The sequence below is a fragment of the Scyliorhinus torazame genome, chromosome 4, assembly GCF_047496885.1.
Source record: "Scyliorhinus torazame isolate Kashiwa2021f chromosome 4, sScyTor2.1, whole genome shotgun sequence".
Taxonomy (NCBI): Eukaryota; Metazoa; Chordata; class Chondrichthyes; order Carcharhiniformes; family Scyliorhinidae; genus Scyliorhinus; species Scyliorhinus torazame.
Genome location: NC_092710.1, coordinates 153798628 through 153814663, shown reverse-complemented (window position 1 = coordinate 153814663; position 16036 = coordinate 153798628). Strand labels below are relative to the sequence as shown.

The 16036-nt window shown below is 43.6% G+C and overlaps 1 protein-coding gene across 1 annotated transcript in view; it reads left to right on the top strand.

The window, feature by feature from the left end:
* The window catches only part of LOC140410553 (rho-associated protein kinase 2-like), a 374766-nt gene that overhangs the window by 237985 nt on the left and 120745 nt on the right, over window positions 1-16036 (top strand). Inside the window, exons 13-16 of the mRNA XM_072498789.1 lie at window positions 1676-1811; window positions 3582-3673; window positions 10707-10953; window positions 15704-15810. Coding sequence (XP_072354890.1) covers window positions 1676-1811; window positions 3582-3673; window positions 10707-10953; window positions 15704-15810 — 582 coding nt within the window. The remainder of the gene's footprint in view (window positions 1-1675; window positions 1812-3581; window positions 3674-10706; window positions 10954-15703; window positions 15811-16036) is intronic.

Sequence of the window (16036 nt, the reverse complement as noted above, 5' to 3'; positions counted from 1 at the left end):
GATTCAGGCGGGTAGGCTGGAGGAAGTAGATGTTCTGAGGAAGGATGTATTAGCAATTTTGAAAACCTGAGGGTTGACAAGTCCCCTGGGCCAGATGGGATATACCCAAAGATTCTTTGGGAGGCAAGGGATGAGATTGCAGAGCCTTTGGCTTTGATCTTTGGGTCCTCGCTGTCCACGGGGATAGTGCCAGAGGACTGGAGAGTGGGGAATGTTGTTCCTCTGTTCAAGAAATGGAATAGGAATGACCCTGGTAATTATAGGCCAGTTAGTCTTACTTCGGTGGTCGGGAAGATAATGGAAACGGCCCTGAAGGATAGGATTTATGACCATTTGGAAAGATGCAGCTTAATCCGGGATAGTCAACACTGATTTGTGAAGGGTAGGTCTTGCCTCACAAATTTGATTGAATTCTTTGAGGAGGTAACTAAGTGTGTAGATGAAGGTAGAGCAGTTGATGTCGTCTACATGGATTTTAGTAAGGCGTTTGATAAGGTTCCCCATGGTCGGCTCATAAAGACAGTAAGGAGGCGTGGGATAGAGGGAAATTTGGCCAATTGGATAAGTAACTGGCTATCACATAGAAGACAGAGGGTGGTGGTGGATGGAAAATTTTCAGTCTGGAGACCAGTTACCAGCAGTGTACCACGGGGATCAGTGCTGGGTCCTCTGCTATTTGTGATTTTTATCAATGACTTGGAGGAGGGGGCTGAAGGTGGGTCAGTAAATTTGCTGGTGACACCAAGATTGGTGGAGTAGTGGATGAGATGGAGGGCTGTTGTAGGCTGCAAAAAGACATTGATAGGATGCAGAGCTGGGCCGAAAAATGGCAGATGGAGTTTAACCCTGATAAGTGCGAGGTGATTCATTTTGGTAGAAAAAATTTCAATGCGGATTACAGGGTCAACGGCAGGGTTCTGAGGAATGTGGAGGAACAGAGAGATCTTTGGGTTCATGTCCACAGATCTCTGAAGGTTGCCATTCAAGTGGATAGAGCCGTGAAGATAGCTTATAGTGTGTCAGCATTTATTAACAGGGGGCTTGAGTTTAAGAGCAGCGGGGTTATGCTGCAACTGTACATGACCCTGGTGAGACCACATTTGGAGTATTGTGTGCAGTTCTGGTCACCTCATTATAGGAAGGATGTGGAAGCATTGGAAAGGGTGCAAAGGAGATTTGCCAGGATGCTGCCTGGTTTGCAGGATACGTCTTATGAGGAAAGGTTGAGGGAGCTCGGGCTTTTCTCTTTGGAGCGGAGGAGGATGAGAGGCGACTTAATAGAGGTTTATAAGATAATGAGGGGGATAGATAGAGTGGACGTTCAGAGACTATTTCCTCGGGTGGATGCAGCTGTTACACGAGGTAGGTTCTTTACTCAGAGAGTGGTTAGGGTGTGGAATGGACTGCCTGCTGTGATAGTGGAGTCGGACACTTTAGGAACTTTCAAGCGGTTATTGGATAGGCACATGGAGCACCCCAGAATGACAGGGAGTGGGATAGCTTGATCTTGGTTTTGGACAATGCTCGGCACAACATCGAGGGCCGAAGGGCCTGTTCTGTGCTGTACTGTTCCATGTTCTTTGTTCTAAAATTCCGCTTCCACTTTTGGAAAACGGAAGAATACTTAGCACGTAATGCAAAAGTTCCTGATAACTAATTGAGGCTCTAAATTTAGGTAACCTGCAGGAAAGATGTCGAATCAGCATTAAGGCAGTTGGAACGAGAAAAGGCACTTCTTCAACACAAGAATGCAGAATATCACCGTAAAACTGAAATGGAAGCAGATAAAAAGCGTGGGCTAGAAAATGAGGGTAAGGATCAGTTAAGTGCATATTAAACTTTCGATTGTAGCAAAAAATACATTAGTAAACGTTTAATAGAATAGGAACAGGCTGATATACAGCCCATCAGATGTCACAATGGCAGGATAGTGCAACTCCTCGAAATCTAAGGATAAATGAAAACGCTGGAAATATTCAGCAGTCAGGCAACATCTGTGGAGAGAGGAACCAAGTTAATATTTTAGTTGAATGACCTTCCATCAGTGCTGGAAAAAAGGTTTGTAACAGATTTTAAGCAAATACAGAGTCCTGGAAAACGAGGAAAAGGACCACAGGAAGCTTATGTGATAGATGTAAGGGAGTGACTAAATAACAAAGGGAATGATGGTGCAAAGCAAATAGAAAATTGGACAAGAGAAGCTAAAAGTGACAAAAAAAGTCACTATCAGCCCCCAAAAATTGAGAGCAGTGGTTTTGATCAGAAATTCTTGAACTTGATGTTGAGCCATGTCGGCCAGAAAGTGCTTAATTGAAAGATAAGTGCTGTTCCTCAAACAGGTGAAATACCAATTTGTTGAACTGCTCTCAATTTAGTCTACTGTATTTGTTGTTCACGGCCCAGCCTCCTTTACACTGCGGAGGGCAAATGTTGATTTGGTGATTGGTTTCCAGAGTATCACTTTTCACACCAACCCTGAGCTTATTGCTTGTCATTTTAAATCTCTGCCCACCACTCCTCTGGTCTCTCTACCCTTAGCTACTTACACTGTTCCATTTAAGCTCAATGGAAGCTTGAGAAACAGTACTTTATAATTTGCTAGACTGAGTTGCAAGTTCAATCAAGAGTAACACGTTTGGAGGAAATGTTGGCTGAAAGATTAAAAACTTCAGATGATTTGCACCAGAGGATTGGATTGATTTTACTTGGCAATGATCCATGAGTTCTTCACAGTTATTGTTTAAGATGATGGTGGAAGAAGCAAGGCAGGGAGGTTTAAAGAATTAGTTTGCCACTCTTGATCACAGAATCACAGAAAATACAGTGCAGAAAAGGCCCTTTGGCCCATTGAGTCTGTACTGCCGCATGAAAGGCACCGGATCTGCCAATCCTAATTCCATTTGCCAGCACTTGGCCCGTATCCTCGAAAGTTAAGACCTGCCAAGTGCTCATCCAGGTGGTACTTAAAGGATGTGAGGCAACCCACCTCTACCACCTTCCCAGGCAGTGTGTTCCAGATGATCTTTAATAGTGGGTAGTTTTGAAAATAGAGACCCCCACTGCAGCTTAATATGATCAAGTCAGATCTTTATCCACTACATTCCTTCCAAAAGAAAGCCTGAAACACATCAGGAAAGGGGGGAAATAACCTAAAATCTGTATGCCTCCCGTCATGCACCTCAGAATTCTGTGACTTAGGAAAGGAGTTGGTTCTTAAACAGCTCACAGAAGTATGTTTGTTTCTTTCCTCGCTTCAGGACATGAGCATTTGAAAGTATGGCACACTGAAAAACCTTTGTAATACCTGATTCAGTTGGGGCCATGTTGAAAAGCGTTTGGTGTCAAGAGTCATTGCTGAGGGAAAAGACGATGGCAGTGGCTGTTGGAAGTCAGTCATTCCAAATCTAGGATATTGCTGCAGAAATTAAGTTCTTGACCCAATCATCTTCAGCTACCTGAAGTTGCATACTAGCTGTATAGAAGAGCAGAATATCTGCATGTTCATCATTTGCTTTCAGATGATCAGTTGGTCTGTATTATGTCATTTTATTAGGTACTCCTAACAAAATTGTGCTTCACAGTTAATAGTCTGAAGGATCAACTTGAAGATCTGAAGAAAAGGAATCAGAACTCTCAAATCTCAAATGAGAAAATGGCGCAATTACAGAGACAGGTTAGTTGTACAATTTGTTTTACACGTAATTTTATGAAATTAGTTTGAGACAATGGAACTAAGTCATTATGCAATGACAAAGTATTTGTGATATGTCTGTAAAAGCATTGTTTAGAACATAAGAACATAAGAACTAGGAGCAGGAGTAGGCCATCTGGCCCCTCGAGCCTGCTCCATCATTCAATGAGATCATGGCTGATCTTTTGTGGACTCAGCTCCACTTTCCGGCCCGAACACCATAACCCTTAATCCCTTTATTCTTCAAAAATCTATCTATCTTTATCTTAAAAACATTTAATGAAGGAGCCTCTACTGCTTCACTGGGCAAGGAATTCCATAGATTCACAACCCTTTGGGTGAAGAAGTTCCTCCTAAACTCAGTCCTAAATCTACTTCCCCTTATTTTGAGGCTATGCCCCCTAGTTCTGCTTTCACCCGCCAGTGGAAACAACCTGCCTGCATCTATCCTATCTATTCCCTTCATAATCTTATATGTTTCTATAAGATCCCCCCTCATCCTTCTAAATTCCAACGAGTACAGTCCCAGTCTACTCAACCTCTCCTCGTAATCCAACCCATTCAGCTCTGGGATTAACCTAGTGAATCTCCTCTACACACCCTCCAGTGCCAGTACGTCCTTTCTCAAGTAAGGAGACCAAAACTGAACACAATACTCCAGGTGTGGCCTCACTAACACCTTATACAATTGCAGCATAACCTCCCTAGTCTTAAACTCCATCCCTGTAGCAATGAAGGACAAAATTCCATTTGCCTTCTTAATCACCTGTTGCACCTGAAAACCAACTTTCTGCGACTCATGCACTAGCACACCCAGGTCTCTCTGCACAGCAGCATGTTTTAATATTTTATCATTTAAATAATAATCCCTTTTGCTGTTATTCCGACCAAAATGGATAACCTCACATTTGTCAACATTGTATTCCATCTGCCAGACCCTAGCCCATTCACTTAGCCTATCCAAATCCCTCTGCAGACTTCCAGTATCCTCTGCACTTTTTGCTTTACCACTTATCTTAGTGTCGTCTGCAAACTTGGACACATTGCCCTTGGTCCCCAACTCCAAATCATCTATGTAAATTGTGAACAGTTGTGGGCCCAACACTGATCCCTGAGGGACACCACTAGCTACTGATTGCCAACCAGAGAAACACCCATTAATCCCCACTCTTTGCTTTCTATTAATTAACCAATCCTCTATCCATGCTACTACTTTCCCCTTAATGCCATGCATCTTTATCTTATGCAACAACCTTTTGTGTGGCACCTTGTCAAAGGCTTTCTGGAAATCCAGATATACCACATCCATTGGCTCCCCGTTATCTACCGCACTGTTAATGTTCTCAAAAAATTCCACTAAATTAGTTAGGCACAACCTGCCCTTTATGAACCCATGCTGCGTCTGTCCAATGGGACAATTTCCATCCAGATGCCTCGCTATTTCTTCCTTGATGATAGATTCCAGCATCTTCCCTACTACCGAAGTTAAGCTCACTGGCCTATAACTACCCACTTTCTGCCTACCTCCTTTTTTAAACAGTGGTGTCACGTTTGCTAATTTCCAATCCGCCGGGACCACTCCAGAGTGTAGTGAATTTTGGTAAATTATCACTAGTGCATTTGCAATTTCCCTAGCCATCTCTTTTAGCACTCTGGGATGCATCCCATCAGGGCCAGGAGACTTGTCTACCTTTAGCCCCATTAGCTTGCCCATCACTACCTCCTTGGTGATATCAATCCTCTCAAGGTCCTCACCTGTCATAGCCTCATTTCCATCAGTCACTGGCATGTTATTTGTGTCTTCCACTGTGAAGACCGACCCAAAAAACCTGTTCAGTTCCTCAGCCATTTCCTCATCTCCCATTATTAAATCTCCCTTCTCATCCTCTAAAGGACCAATATTTACCTTAGCCACTCTTTTTTGTTTTATGTATTTGTAGAAACTTTTACTGTCTGTTTTTATATTCTGAGCAAGTTTACTCTCATAATCTATCTTACTCTTCTTTATAGCTTTTTTAGTAGCTTTCTGTTGCCCCCTAAAGATTTCCCAGTCCTCTAGTCTCCCACTGATCTTTGCTACTTTGTATGTTTTTTCCTTCAATTTGATACTCTCCCTTATTTCCTTAGATATCCACGGTCGATTTTCCCTCTTTTTACCGTCCTTCCTTTTTGTTGGTATAAACCTTTGCTGGGCACTGTGAAAAATCACTTGGAAGGTTCTCCACTGTTCCTCAACTGTTTCACCATAAAGTCTTTGCTCCCAGTCTACCTTAGCTAGTTCTTCTCTCATCCCATTGTAATCTCCTTTGTTTAAGCACAAAACACTCGTGCTTGATTTTACCTTCTCACCCTCCATCTGTATTTTAAATTCCACCATATTGTGATCGCTCCTTCCGAGAGGATCCCTAACTATGAGATCCTGAATCGATCCTGTTTCATTACACATTGACCTTTTTAGTACTTAGATTTTTGAACATCAAAAAATAGCAGCTAACCATTTTCCATTTTTGTCCCCAATGGGCCTTTTGATGAAGTACAACAAAATCTACAGACCTACTTGAAATATAAAACAATTCTGCTTCATTTAAAAAATTTGTGTTTGACAGATTTATTACTTTCCTAGGCTAAAAGATACCTGCTAACATGTTTTGCTTGAGGTGGCACGGTGGTGTATTTGTTAGCACTGCTGCCTACAGAGCTGAGGACCTGGGTTTGATCCCGGCTCCAGGTCACTGACTATGTGGAATTTGAACATTCTCCCCGTGTCTGTGTGAGTTTCACCCCCTCAACCCAAAGATGTGCAGGTAGGTGGATTGGCCACACTAAATTGCCCCTTAATTGGAACAAAATAATTACGTACACTAAATTAAAAATAAATAAATAACATGTTTCTCTTAACTGAAAAGATAAAAGCTTTGTAGTTCCGCCATGAATGAGAGTGGCAATTAAAACAACAAACAGGTGGAGGATTTGTGAATATCCTCAGTGCATGCACCACAGACCAGACAGAAACACTTGCAATCATCTTCAGGCAGATGTGCTGAGTGGCTTATCCTTATTTGCCTCTCTGGCCAATTTAATTCACCCCACCCAACACCAAGAAATAGCTCACTGCACAGGACACAGCAAAGGCTTTGGGCTACAACAGTGTACCTTTTTTCCTGGGGCTGCCTTTTGGCAACCAGCCAACCATTGCGACACATGCCGGCCGGCCTTCGCAGCCCGTGTCAGTCCCGCCTTCACTGCCAGCGTCTGTCCGGCGTGTGTCAGTCTGGCCTTAGTGGCCCGCACCGGTCCGGCCTTACCGTTTATTTTAGCTTTAGTCTGTCAAGTAATTTCATCTTTATTATTCAACTTGCAACATGTGATATAATTCGTAGTTGAAAATATTCTCCTGTCCTCTAGTCTGAGGTGGTTGTGCAGGGTGCTTGTGCAGATCCATGGGCGGATATTCCTCTTGGAACTTGGTTCAAGTGATCATTTTTTAAAGAAGTATTTTTATTGATTTTTATTTTTATATTATGGGTTATGGGCCAAGTGCGGGCAACTGGGACTAGCTTAATGGTAAAAACTGGGCGGCATGGACTGGTTGGGCCGAAGGGCCTGTTTCCATGCTGTAAACTTCTATGATTCTATTACAAAAAAGAAAAGATAAGACAACAAAGGAAACATATACAGGAACACGAGGTGTGCTAACAATAAAATCCAACTGATCGGTTGCAACAACCATACCATTAACGATATACATGCTACCCCGTGGTATTAAAACATACTAGCGATGTGATCGAGGCAACAAAGGAGTAACTTATTAGTTGCCATGGCAGCATGAATGGCTCCCCCCCCCCCCCCCTCAGAACCTTTAATTCCTCTGCACTTGTTTCCCCTGTATTCTGACTGTTGCCCCTCCTCCTCATCACCCCCGCAGGTCTCTTCTTTACTCTGCTACCAGACTCGATCAGTTCCACTTATGGATCCGTGTCCAATCGTGGGCTATCTGGATCCCCAAGTATCGGAATTTGTTTGGTCCAACTTGAACAGCGGTTTCCCCAGTCTGTTTCCCCCCCACCAACTGTGGGTTCATGGGTGAGATTTCGCTCTTGCTCAGGTTGAGTTTGTAACCTGAGAAGGCTCAACTCACTCAATAGGAGTTCCATTATTCCTGCCATGCTGGCTAGGATGTTTGAGACGTAGCGGAGCAAGTCATCAGCATAGAGTCAGACACTTATCTCCCTGTCTCCCCTTTGGATGCCTCTCCACCCGAGCTTGATTGCCAGGGCAAATAGCAGTGGGGGGAAAGGGCATTCCTGCATCATGCCTCTGTGCAGCCAGAAGTATTCAGAGCTGGTCGTGTTTGTCTGTTCACTCGCCATGGCAGCACTGTACAGTATCTTCACCCATGAGGTGAACCCAAGCCCAAACCCAAAATATTCCAGTATCTCCATTCGACTCTATGCTAAGGCCTTTTCTGTGTCGGCAGAGATGATTACTTCTGTATCTCCTCCCCGAGTGGGGTCAAAATCACGTTATCAGGCACCTGATGTTCACTGTTAACAGTCTACCCTTGACAAAGCCCATCTGATCTTCCGCAACTATCTCTGCCACACAACTCTCCGGTCACCTCGCTATGCCCTTCACCAAGACTTAGGCTTCTGTGTTCAGGAGTGAGATTGGTCTGTCTTACCCACACTCCATTGGGTCTTTGCCTTTTTTTCAGGATCAGCAATATCGAGGCCTGTGGGCGGCAGGGTACCTCTTGACAGCTAGTTCTTGAATATCTCCTGCAGGTGCGGGGCCAGTGCTGCCGCGAATATATTGTCGAAGTCCACTGGGCTCCATCTGGACCTGGTGCTCTACATAACTTCCCCCAGTTCTAGTGGTGCTTCCAGCCAAAGAACAAAGAAATGTACAGCACAGGAACAGGCCCTTCGGCCCTCCAAACCTGCGCTGACCATGCTGCCCGTCTAAACTAAAATCTTCTACACTTCTGGGGCCTGTATCCCTCAATTCCTATCCTATTCATGTATTTGTCAAGATGCCCCTTGAACGTCACTATCGTCCCTGCTTCCACCACCACCTCCGGCAGCGAGTTCCAGGCACCCACTACCCTCTGTAAAAAAATTTTTTAAAAACTTGCCTCGTACATCTCCTCTAAACCTTGCTCCTCGCAAGGTCCTTACCTCTTTTCCTCCCCATAGTTGGTATGTCCAGCCAGTCGTGACACCGTTTTATCTTTGAGTCTCCCTCCGGGGGCTCGGAGGTGTACAGCTCCCGGCAGAGTGTTGCAAAGGCCTCGGTGAGCTTGTTTGGTACTATGACTAACCTACTGTTCCTGTCCCTCACCAGCACTATCTCCCTTGTGGCTGCCTACTTTCTCAGTTGGCGTGCCAGTAGGCGGCTGGCCTTCTCTCCATGTTCATAAAAGGTCTCCCATGGCAGACTTAGTTCACTTCTTTACCAGTGGGGAGGAGATCAAATTCCATTTGTAGTTTCTTCCTCTCCACCAGCAGCTCCAGGGTCGGGGCCGTGGAGTACCACCGATCCACTTCCAATATGGGGGTGATCAGCCGTTGCCCTTTCCTTCCTGTCCTTGAGAGCTCCATGTGCTATTATTTTCCCCCCCCAATAACTGCCTTCTGTGCCTCCCAAAATGTGGAGGGTGAATCTTTTTCTCCATTTTGGTTGCAGGTTACATACCCGTCGATGCTTTGTGACATTTTTTTGCAGGACGCCTTGTCACTGAGGAGGGCTGCGTCCAGTTTCCAGTCCAGCCTGGCCCGACTCTAACCTCATGTCCATGTAATGTAGCGCGTGGCCAGAGATTACTATTACAGAGGACTCGCACGTCACTACCTCCCCAGGAAGCACCGATTTGCCCAATACAAAGAAGTTGATACGGGAGTAGACTTTGTGCACGTGGGAGAAGAAAGCGAACTCCTCCCTTGGATGGTTGAACATCAATGGGTCTATCCCACTGTGCACGTGGGAGAAGAAGGAGAACTCTTTCTCCCTTGGATGGTTGAAAGTCCATGGGTCTACCTCCCATTTCTGCTCCATGAAAGTTCTTGGGCTGGATTTTCCACCCCACCACACCACTTTTCAGCCTCGACCCGCCGGCGAGATTCTCCTTTACGCCGGCCGGTCAATGGGGTTTCCCATTGTGGGGCAGCCCCACGCCGCCGGGAAACCCCCGGGCACCGGCAAAACGGAGAATCATACCGGTGGAGAATCCCGCCCCTTAGTTCCTTTGCCAATCCCGATTTTTTTTTTTTTTTTTTAATGCACCCTGATCTGGGGCTAGAATTGCCTGTCATAGGGTCCTGTTGAAGCCTCCCCCCATGATGAGCTGGTGTGTGTCGAGGTCGGGGATCTCCACCATTACTTTTGCTGTGAAGTCGGCAGTGTCCCAGTAGTGGGCCGCATATTTACCAGAACCACCGGAGTCCTTTCCAGGATCCCACTGACTATCATGTACCGTCCGCAGTAGTCAACCCCCCCCCCCCCCCCTCCCCCCACCTCCATCTTTTTACTCCCGTTTTTGTATTTCCATTTAATTCTTGGAGATTATTTGAACTTCACTCATTTTATATTGTTGAAACGCTTGTCCATCTTTTATTTGTGATATTCAGAAAATATTGATATGCAGCCCTTGCAGGTCAGTAAAAGCTCGTTCCATTTAATTTCACTAATCAAGCATTATAATCTTCCACAGAAGATGAAAAAATCTGTTGCAAATCACCCTCTCATGTCCCGTTTATTAAACACTATATCAGGCCTTTTGTCCAATTCCTGAGTTTGACTTTTAATGTTGCCCTTTATAAATGTGTGTATTTGCTGTGTAGAAAAATATGTATAGAACAGTAAAGCACAGAACAGGCCCTTCGGCCCTCGATGTTGTGCCGAGCATTGTCCAGGCAGCAAAACTATGACAAATGTTTGCAATTGAGGTATTTTATATACATCTCCCAGAGTTGGGAGAGTTGATCATTTGCTGTTTATTTATCATCTTAAAAACTAGTTGGATGAAGCCAACGCCTTGCTGAGGACTGAATCTGAAACAGCAGCGAGACTACGAAAGAACCAAACTGAATTATCAAAGCAAGTAGGACAACTGGAAACTAACAACAGGGAGATGCAAGACAAAAATGCTGCATTGGATAATGCCAAACTCAAACTTGAAAAGGACTACATAAGTTTACAGTCCGCACTGGAAGCTGAACGAAGAGATCGCAATCATGGTTCTGAGATGATCAATGACTTGCAAGGTATGCTGAATTGTCTAAAGGCCAGTTTCAATTACTAACTAATTCTTTTTAAAAAAATAACTTGGACCAATTTTTTCTCTCACCCTATAGATGTCTGAGACAGGCGTGACTGTTTATTTTCTTTTGTTCTGTATGTGGCTGAAAATTGAAATTGCTTTTAGCGGTTTGAATCACATGTGGCGATAGAGATGTATTCAAACTTGTGGTTAGAATCACATACTGCTCTAAAAGTATTGGTCCTAGCTTAGAATAATACATTTATTTACAATTGTTTTAAGGAATCCAGTACAGAATGTATTTTTCTCCCCCAATTCTTCACAAATGTCTCAAATCTGACTCCTTGGCTATCAAACACCAATTAAGATAAGCAAAGACAGCAATGATGCTGAAGTGGGACTGAATGAAGGATATGATGCAGATAGAAGAGTTTTCAATGAGCTAAAACTTCTGGAGGAATGCAGGCTGGCCAGGAGAGCACAGTTATAGTCAAATATGAAGATGAGAGTTTTATGGCATGTTCTGAGGCAAGGATGGAAGGAGGCCGTACAGATATTGGAAGTAGGTATGTTTTAATGGAAAGAATATGCAGTCAAATCTCCCTTGGCTTTGAAGAAGATGTCAAGACTATGACCAGTTTGGGTAAATCTAGGTGACTAGAGATTGAGATTATGGCTTTGGTCTTATATTTTCCGAGAAGAAATCGCAGTTTTTGTCCAATGTGTGCAGGAGGGTTTCCTGACACAGTATGTAGATAGGTCAACGAGAGGCGAGGCCATATTGGATTTGGTACTGGGTAATGAACCAGGACAGGTGTTAGATTTGGAGGTAGGTGAGCACTTTGGTGATAGTGACCACAATTTGATTATGTTTACTTTTGTGATGGAAAGGGATAGGTATATACCTCAGGGCAAGAGTTATATCTGGGGGAAAGGCAATTATGATGCGATGAGGCAAGACTAAGGATACATCGGGTGGAGAGGAAAACTGCAGGGGATGGGCACAATGGAAATGTGGAGCTTGTTCAAGGAACAGCTACTGCGTGTCCTTGATAAGTATGTACCTGTCAGGCAGGGAGAAAGTGGTCGAGTGAGGGAACCGTGGTTTACTAAAGCAGTCGAAACACTTGTCAAGAGGAAGAAAGAGACTTATGTAAAGATGAGACATGAAGGTTCAGTTGGGGCGCTCGAGAGTTACAAGTTGGCTAGGAAGGACCTAAAGAGAGAGCGAAGAAGAGCCAGGAGGGGACATGAGAAGTCTTTGGCAGGTAGGATCAAGGATAACCCTAAAGCTTTCTATCGATATGTCAGGAATAAACGAATGACTAGGGTAAGAGTAGGGCCAGTCAAGGACAGTAGTGGGAAGTTGTGCTTGGAGTCCGAGGAGATAGGAGAGGTGCTAAATGAATATTTTTCGTCAGTATTCACACAGGAAAAAGACAATGTTGTCAAGGAGAATACTGAGATCCAGGCTCCTAGACTAGAAGGGCTTGAGGTTCATAAGGAGGAGGTGTTAGCAATTCTGGAAAATGTGAAAATAGATAAGTCACCTGGGCCGGATGGGATTTATCCTAGGATTCTCTGGGAAGCTAGGGAGGAGATTGCTGGATTTCAGTAAAGCGTTTGATAAGGTTCCCCATGGTAGGCTACTGCAGAAAATACGGAGGCGTGGGATTCAGGGTGATTTAGCAGTTTGGATCAGAAATTGGCTAGCTGGAAGAAGACAAAGGGTGGTGGTTGATGGGAAATGTTGAGACCGGAGTCCAGTTACTAGTGGTGTACCACAAGGATCTGTTTTGGGGCCACTGCTGTTTGTCATTTTTATAAATGACCTGGAGGAGGGCGTAGAAGGATGGGTGAGTAAATTTGCAGATGACACTAAAGTCGGTGGAGTTGTGGACAGTGCGGAAGGATGTTACAAGTTACAGAGGGACATAGATAAGCTGCAGCGCTGGGCTGAGAGGTGGCAAATGGAGTTTAATGCAGAAAAGTGTGAGGTGATTCATTTTGGAAGGAATAACAGGAAGACAGAGTACTGGGCTAATGGTAAGATTCTTGGCAGTGTGGATGAGCAGAGAGATCTCGGTGTCCATGTACATAGATCCCTGAAAGTTGCCACCCAGGTTGAGAGGGTTGTTAAGAGGGCGTACGGTGTGTTAGCTTTTATTGGTAGAGGGATTGAGTTTAGGAGCCATGAGGTCATGTTGCAGCTATACAACACTCTGGTGCGGCCGCATTTGGAGTATTGCGTGCAATTCTGGTCGCCGCATTATAGGAAGGATGTGGAAGCATTGGAAAGGGTGCAGAGGAGATTTACCAGAATGTTGCCTGGTATGGAGGGAAGATCTTATGAGGAAAGGCTGAGGGACTTGAGGCTGTTTTCGTTAGAGAGAAGAAGGTTAAGAGGTGACTTAATTGAGGCATACAAGATGATCAGAGGATTGGATAGGGTGGACAGTGAGAGCCTTATTCCTCGGATGGTGATGTCTAGCACGAGGGGACATACCTTTAAATTGAGGGAAGATAGATATAAGACAGATGTCAGAGGTAGGTTCTTTACTCAGAGAATAGTAAGGGCGTGGAATGCCCTGCCTGCAACAGTAGTGGACTCGCCAACACTAAGGACATTCAAAGGTCATTGGATAGACATATGGACAATAAGGGAATAGTGTAGATGGGCTTTAGAGTGGTTTCTCAGGTCGGCGCAACATCGTGGGCCGAAGGGCCTGTACTGCGCTGTAATGTTCTATGTTCTATAAGAATAAAGAAAGAACTTGCTGTTGTTTGGCACATTGTCAGATTCTCGATGTCTCAAAGTACTTCACAACCATTGAACTAATTTTTGCGAATGTAATGAAGGCAATATAGTAATTCTAGGAGACTTAATTTTCATCAGGTTTGGATCAGTTGAATTAGCAAAGATGGTCGGCAAGGTGAGTTTGTCGCATACTTTTGTGACAGTTTCCTGGAGCAATATACTGTAGAACCAAGTATGGTAAAACTATTTTGGACCTAATATTGTGCAATGAGGTAGGGTTAATTAGTAATGGCATTGTAAAAGACCCACTATCATAATGCAATTGAGAACAACGCGGATGCTGCAAAGGGATAGTGACTGGATAAGTGAGTGGACAACAAGTTGACAGATAAAGTATGATATGAGAAAGTGCAAGGTTATTCGCTTTGGTCATAAGAATAGAAAAGCAGGGGCAGCACGGTGGCACAATGGATAGTACTGCTGCCTCATGGCACCGAGGTCCCAGGTTTGATCCTGGCTCTGGGACACACTCCATGTGGAGTTTGCACATTCCCCTGTGTTTGCGTGAGTTTCGCCCCCACAACCCAAAGATGTGCAAGATAGGTGGATTGGCCACGTTAAATTGCCTCTTAATTGGAAAAAATCAAAAGAAAGAATAGAAAAGCAGAATGTTTTTGGAAAGATATGACACTTGTAAATGTTAATGTTCAGAGAGACTTGGGTGTGCTTTATTTGATTTGATTTATTGTCACATGTACAGAAGTACAGTGAAAAGTATTTTTCTGCGGCTGAGGGAACGTACACAGTACGTACATAGTAGACAAAAAGAATAATCAACAGAGAACATTGACAAATGGTACATCGACAAACAGTGATAGGTTACAGTGCGGAACAAGGGACCAAACAAAGCCAATACATGAACAAGAGCAGCATAGGGCGTTGTGAATAGTGTTCTTACAGGGAACAGATCAGTCCGAGGGGGAGTTGTTGAGGAGTCTTGTAGCTGTGGGGAAGAAGCTAACAAAAAGTTAGCATTTAGGCACAGCAAGATATTCAGAAAGCAAATGGCATATTGGCTGTTGTTGCTAGAGGATTGGAGTACAAAAATACAATTGAATGGGGCTTTGGTGATATTACACTTTTAATTCCGTGTGCAATATTGTTCTCCATGCTTAAGGAAGCATGTACTTAAATTGGAGGCAGTATATTAAAGCTTTGCTAGATTAGTCCTTGAGATGAAAGGGTTGTCCTATGTTGAGAGACTGTAAATGTCTATATTCTCTGGAGTTTGGAAGAATGAGAAGTGATCTCATTGAAACTTTTAAGATTATGCGGGGGTTTAACAGGTTAGATACTGATAGGTTGTTTACCCCTGGCTGGGAAATCTAGAACAAGAGGGCACAGTTTCAGGATAAGGGCCAATCATTTAGAGATAAATTCAGGAAATGTTTCTTCGCTCAAAGGATTGTGACTCTACCTCAGAGAATTGTGGAAATGCCATAATTGAATATGGTTAAGGCTGAGATGGACAAAGTTTTAGTGTCTCAGAATTGAGGGATGTGGAAAGTGGGTATGGAGTTGAAGCCCAAGATCAGTCATGATCAGTGAAAAGCAATTTCCACCGCTAGGATGGGTCAGAGTTTAACGGTTCATATGTGTTTGGCACGGATTTTTAATCTCAAATGTTGTATTGTGGTTTCCAATTAAAATAGGGGGAACACACCTGAAATACAATAAGGGTAGCAAGTCCAAAACCACAGACATTGAATCAAGAGATCTAATATTGCACAAATGCTCTTAAGTTGTGGAAGGATACTGAAAAGACACAATGCAGATCTTTAAAATATTGAGATACAATGCAGATATAGCAAATATTAAGTAATCTTTTATCTGAGAGTTTAGATTGCAAGAAATTATTGTTCCAATGGAGTAGATCTTTGATTTTGCCGATGTATGAGCATTTTATTGAGCATTTACAAACTAAAGTTATTTACAGGTCGGATTTTGTCACTTGAAGATGAACTGCAAAACAGCAAAAGTTCATTGGCCAAAACTGAAATGGAGAAAAGACAGCTACAAGATAAACTAACCGACTTGGAGAAGGTGAGATAGTTTTTCTTTTAGAGTAAATTGGCCTGAGGGAGGCTAAGATTGATTGGGTAACCCCTGTATTCTGACTGTTGCCTCTCAAGTATGGTCTGCTTTTTTTCAGGTGCATTTATTCCTCATTAAATAAAATTAACAAACCAAATTCTTTCCTGAGAAGTACCACCTGTGAAGTATTGTACTACATAGTAATTTGTACCTTTTTCATGACGTTGCTTTAAAC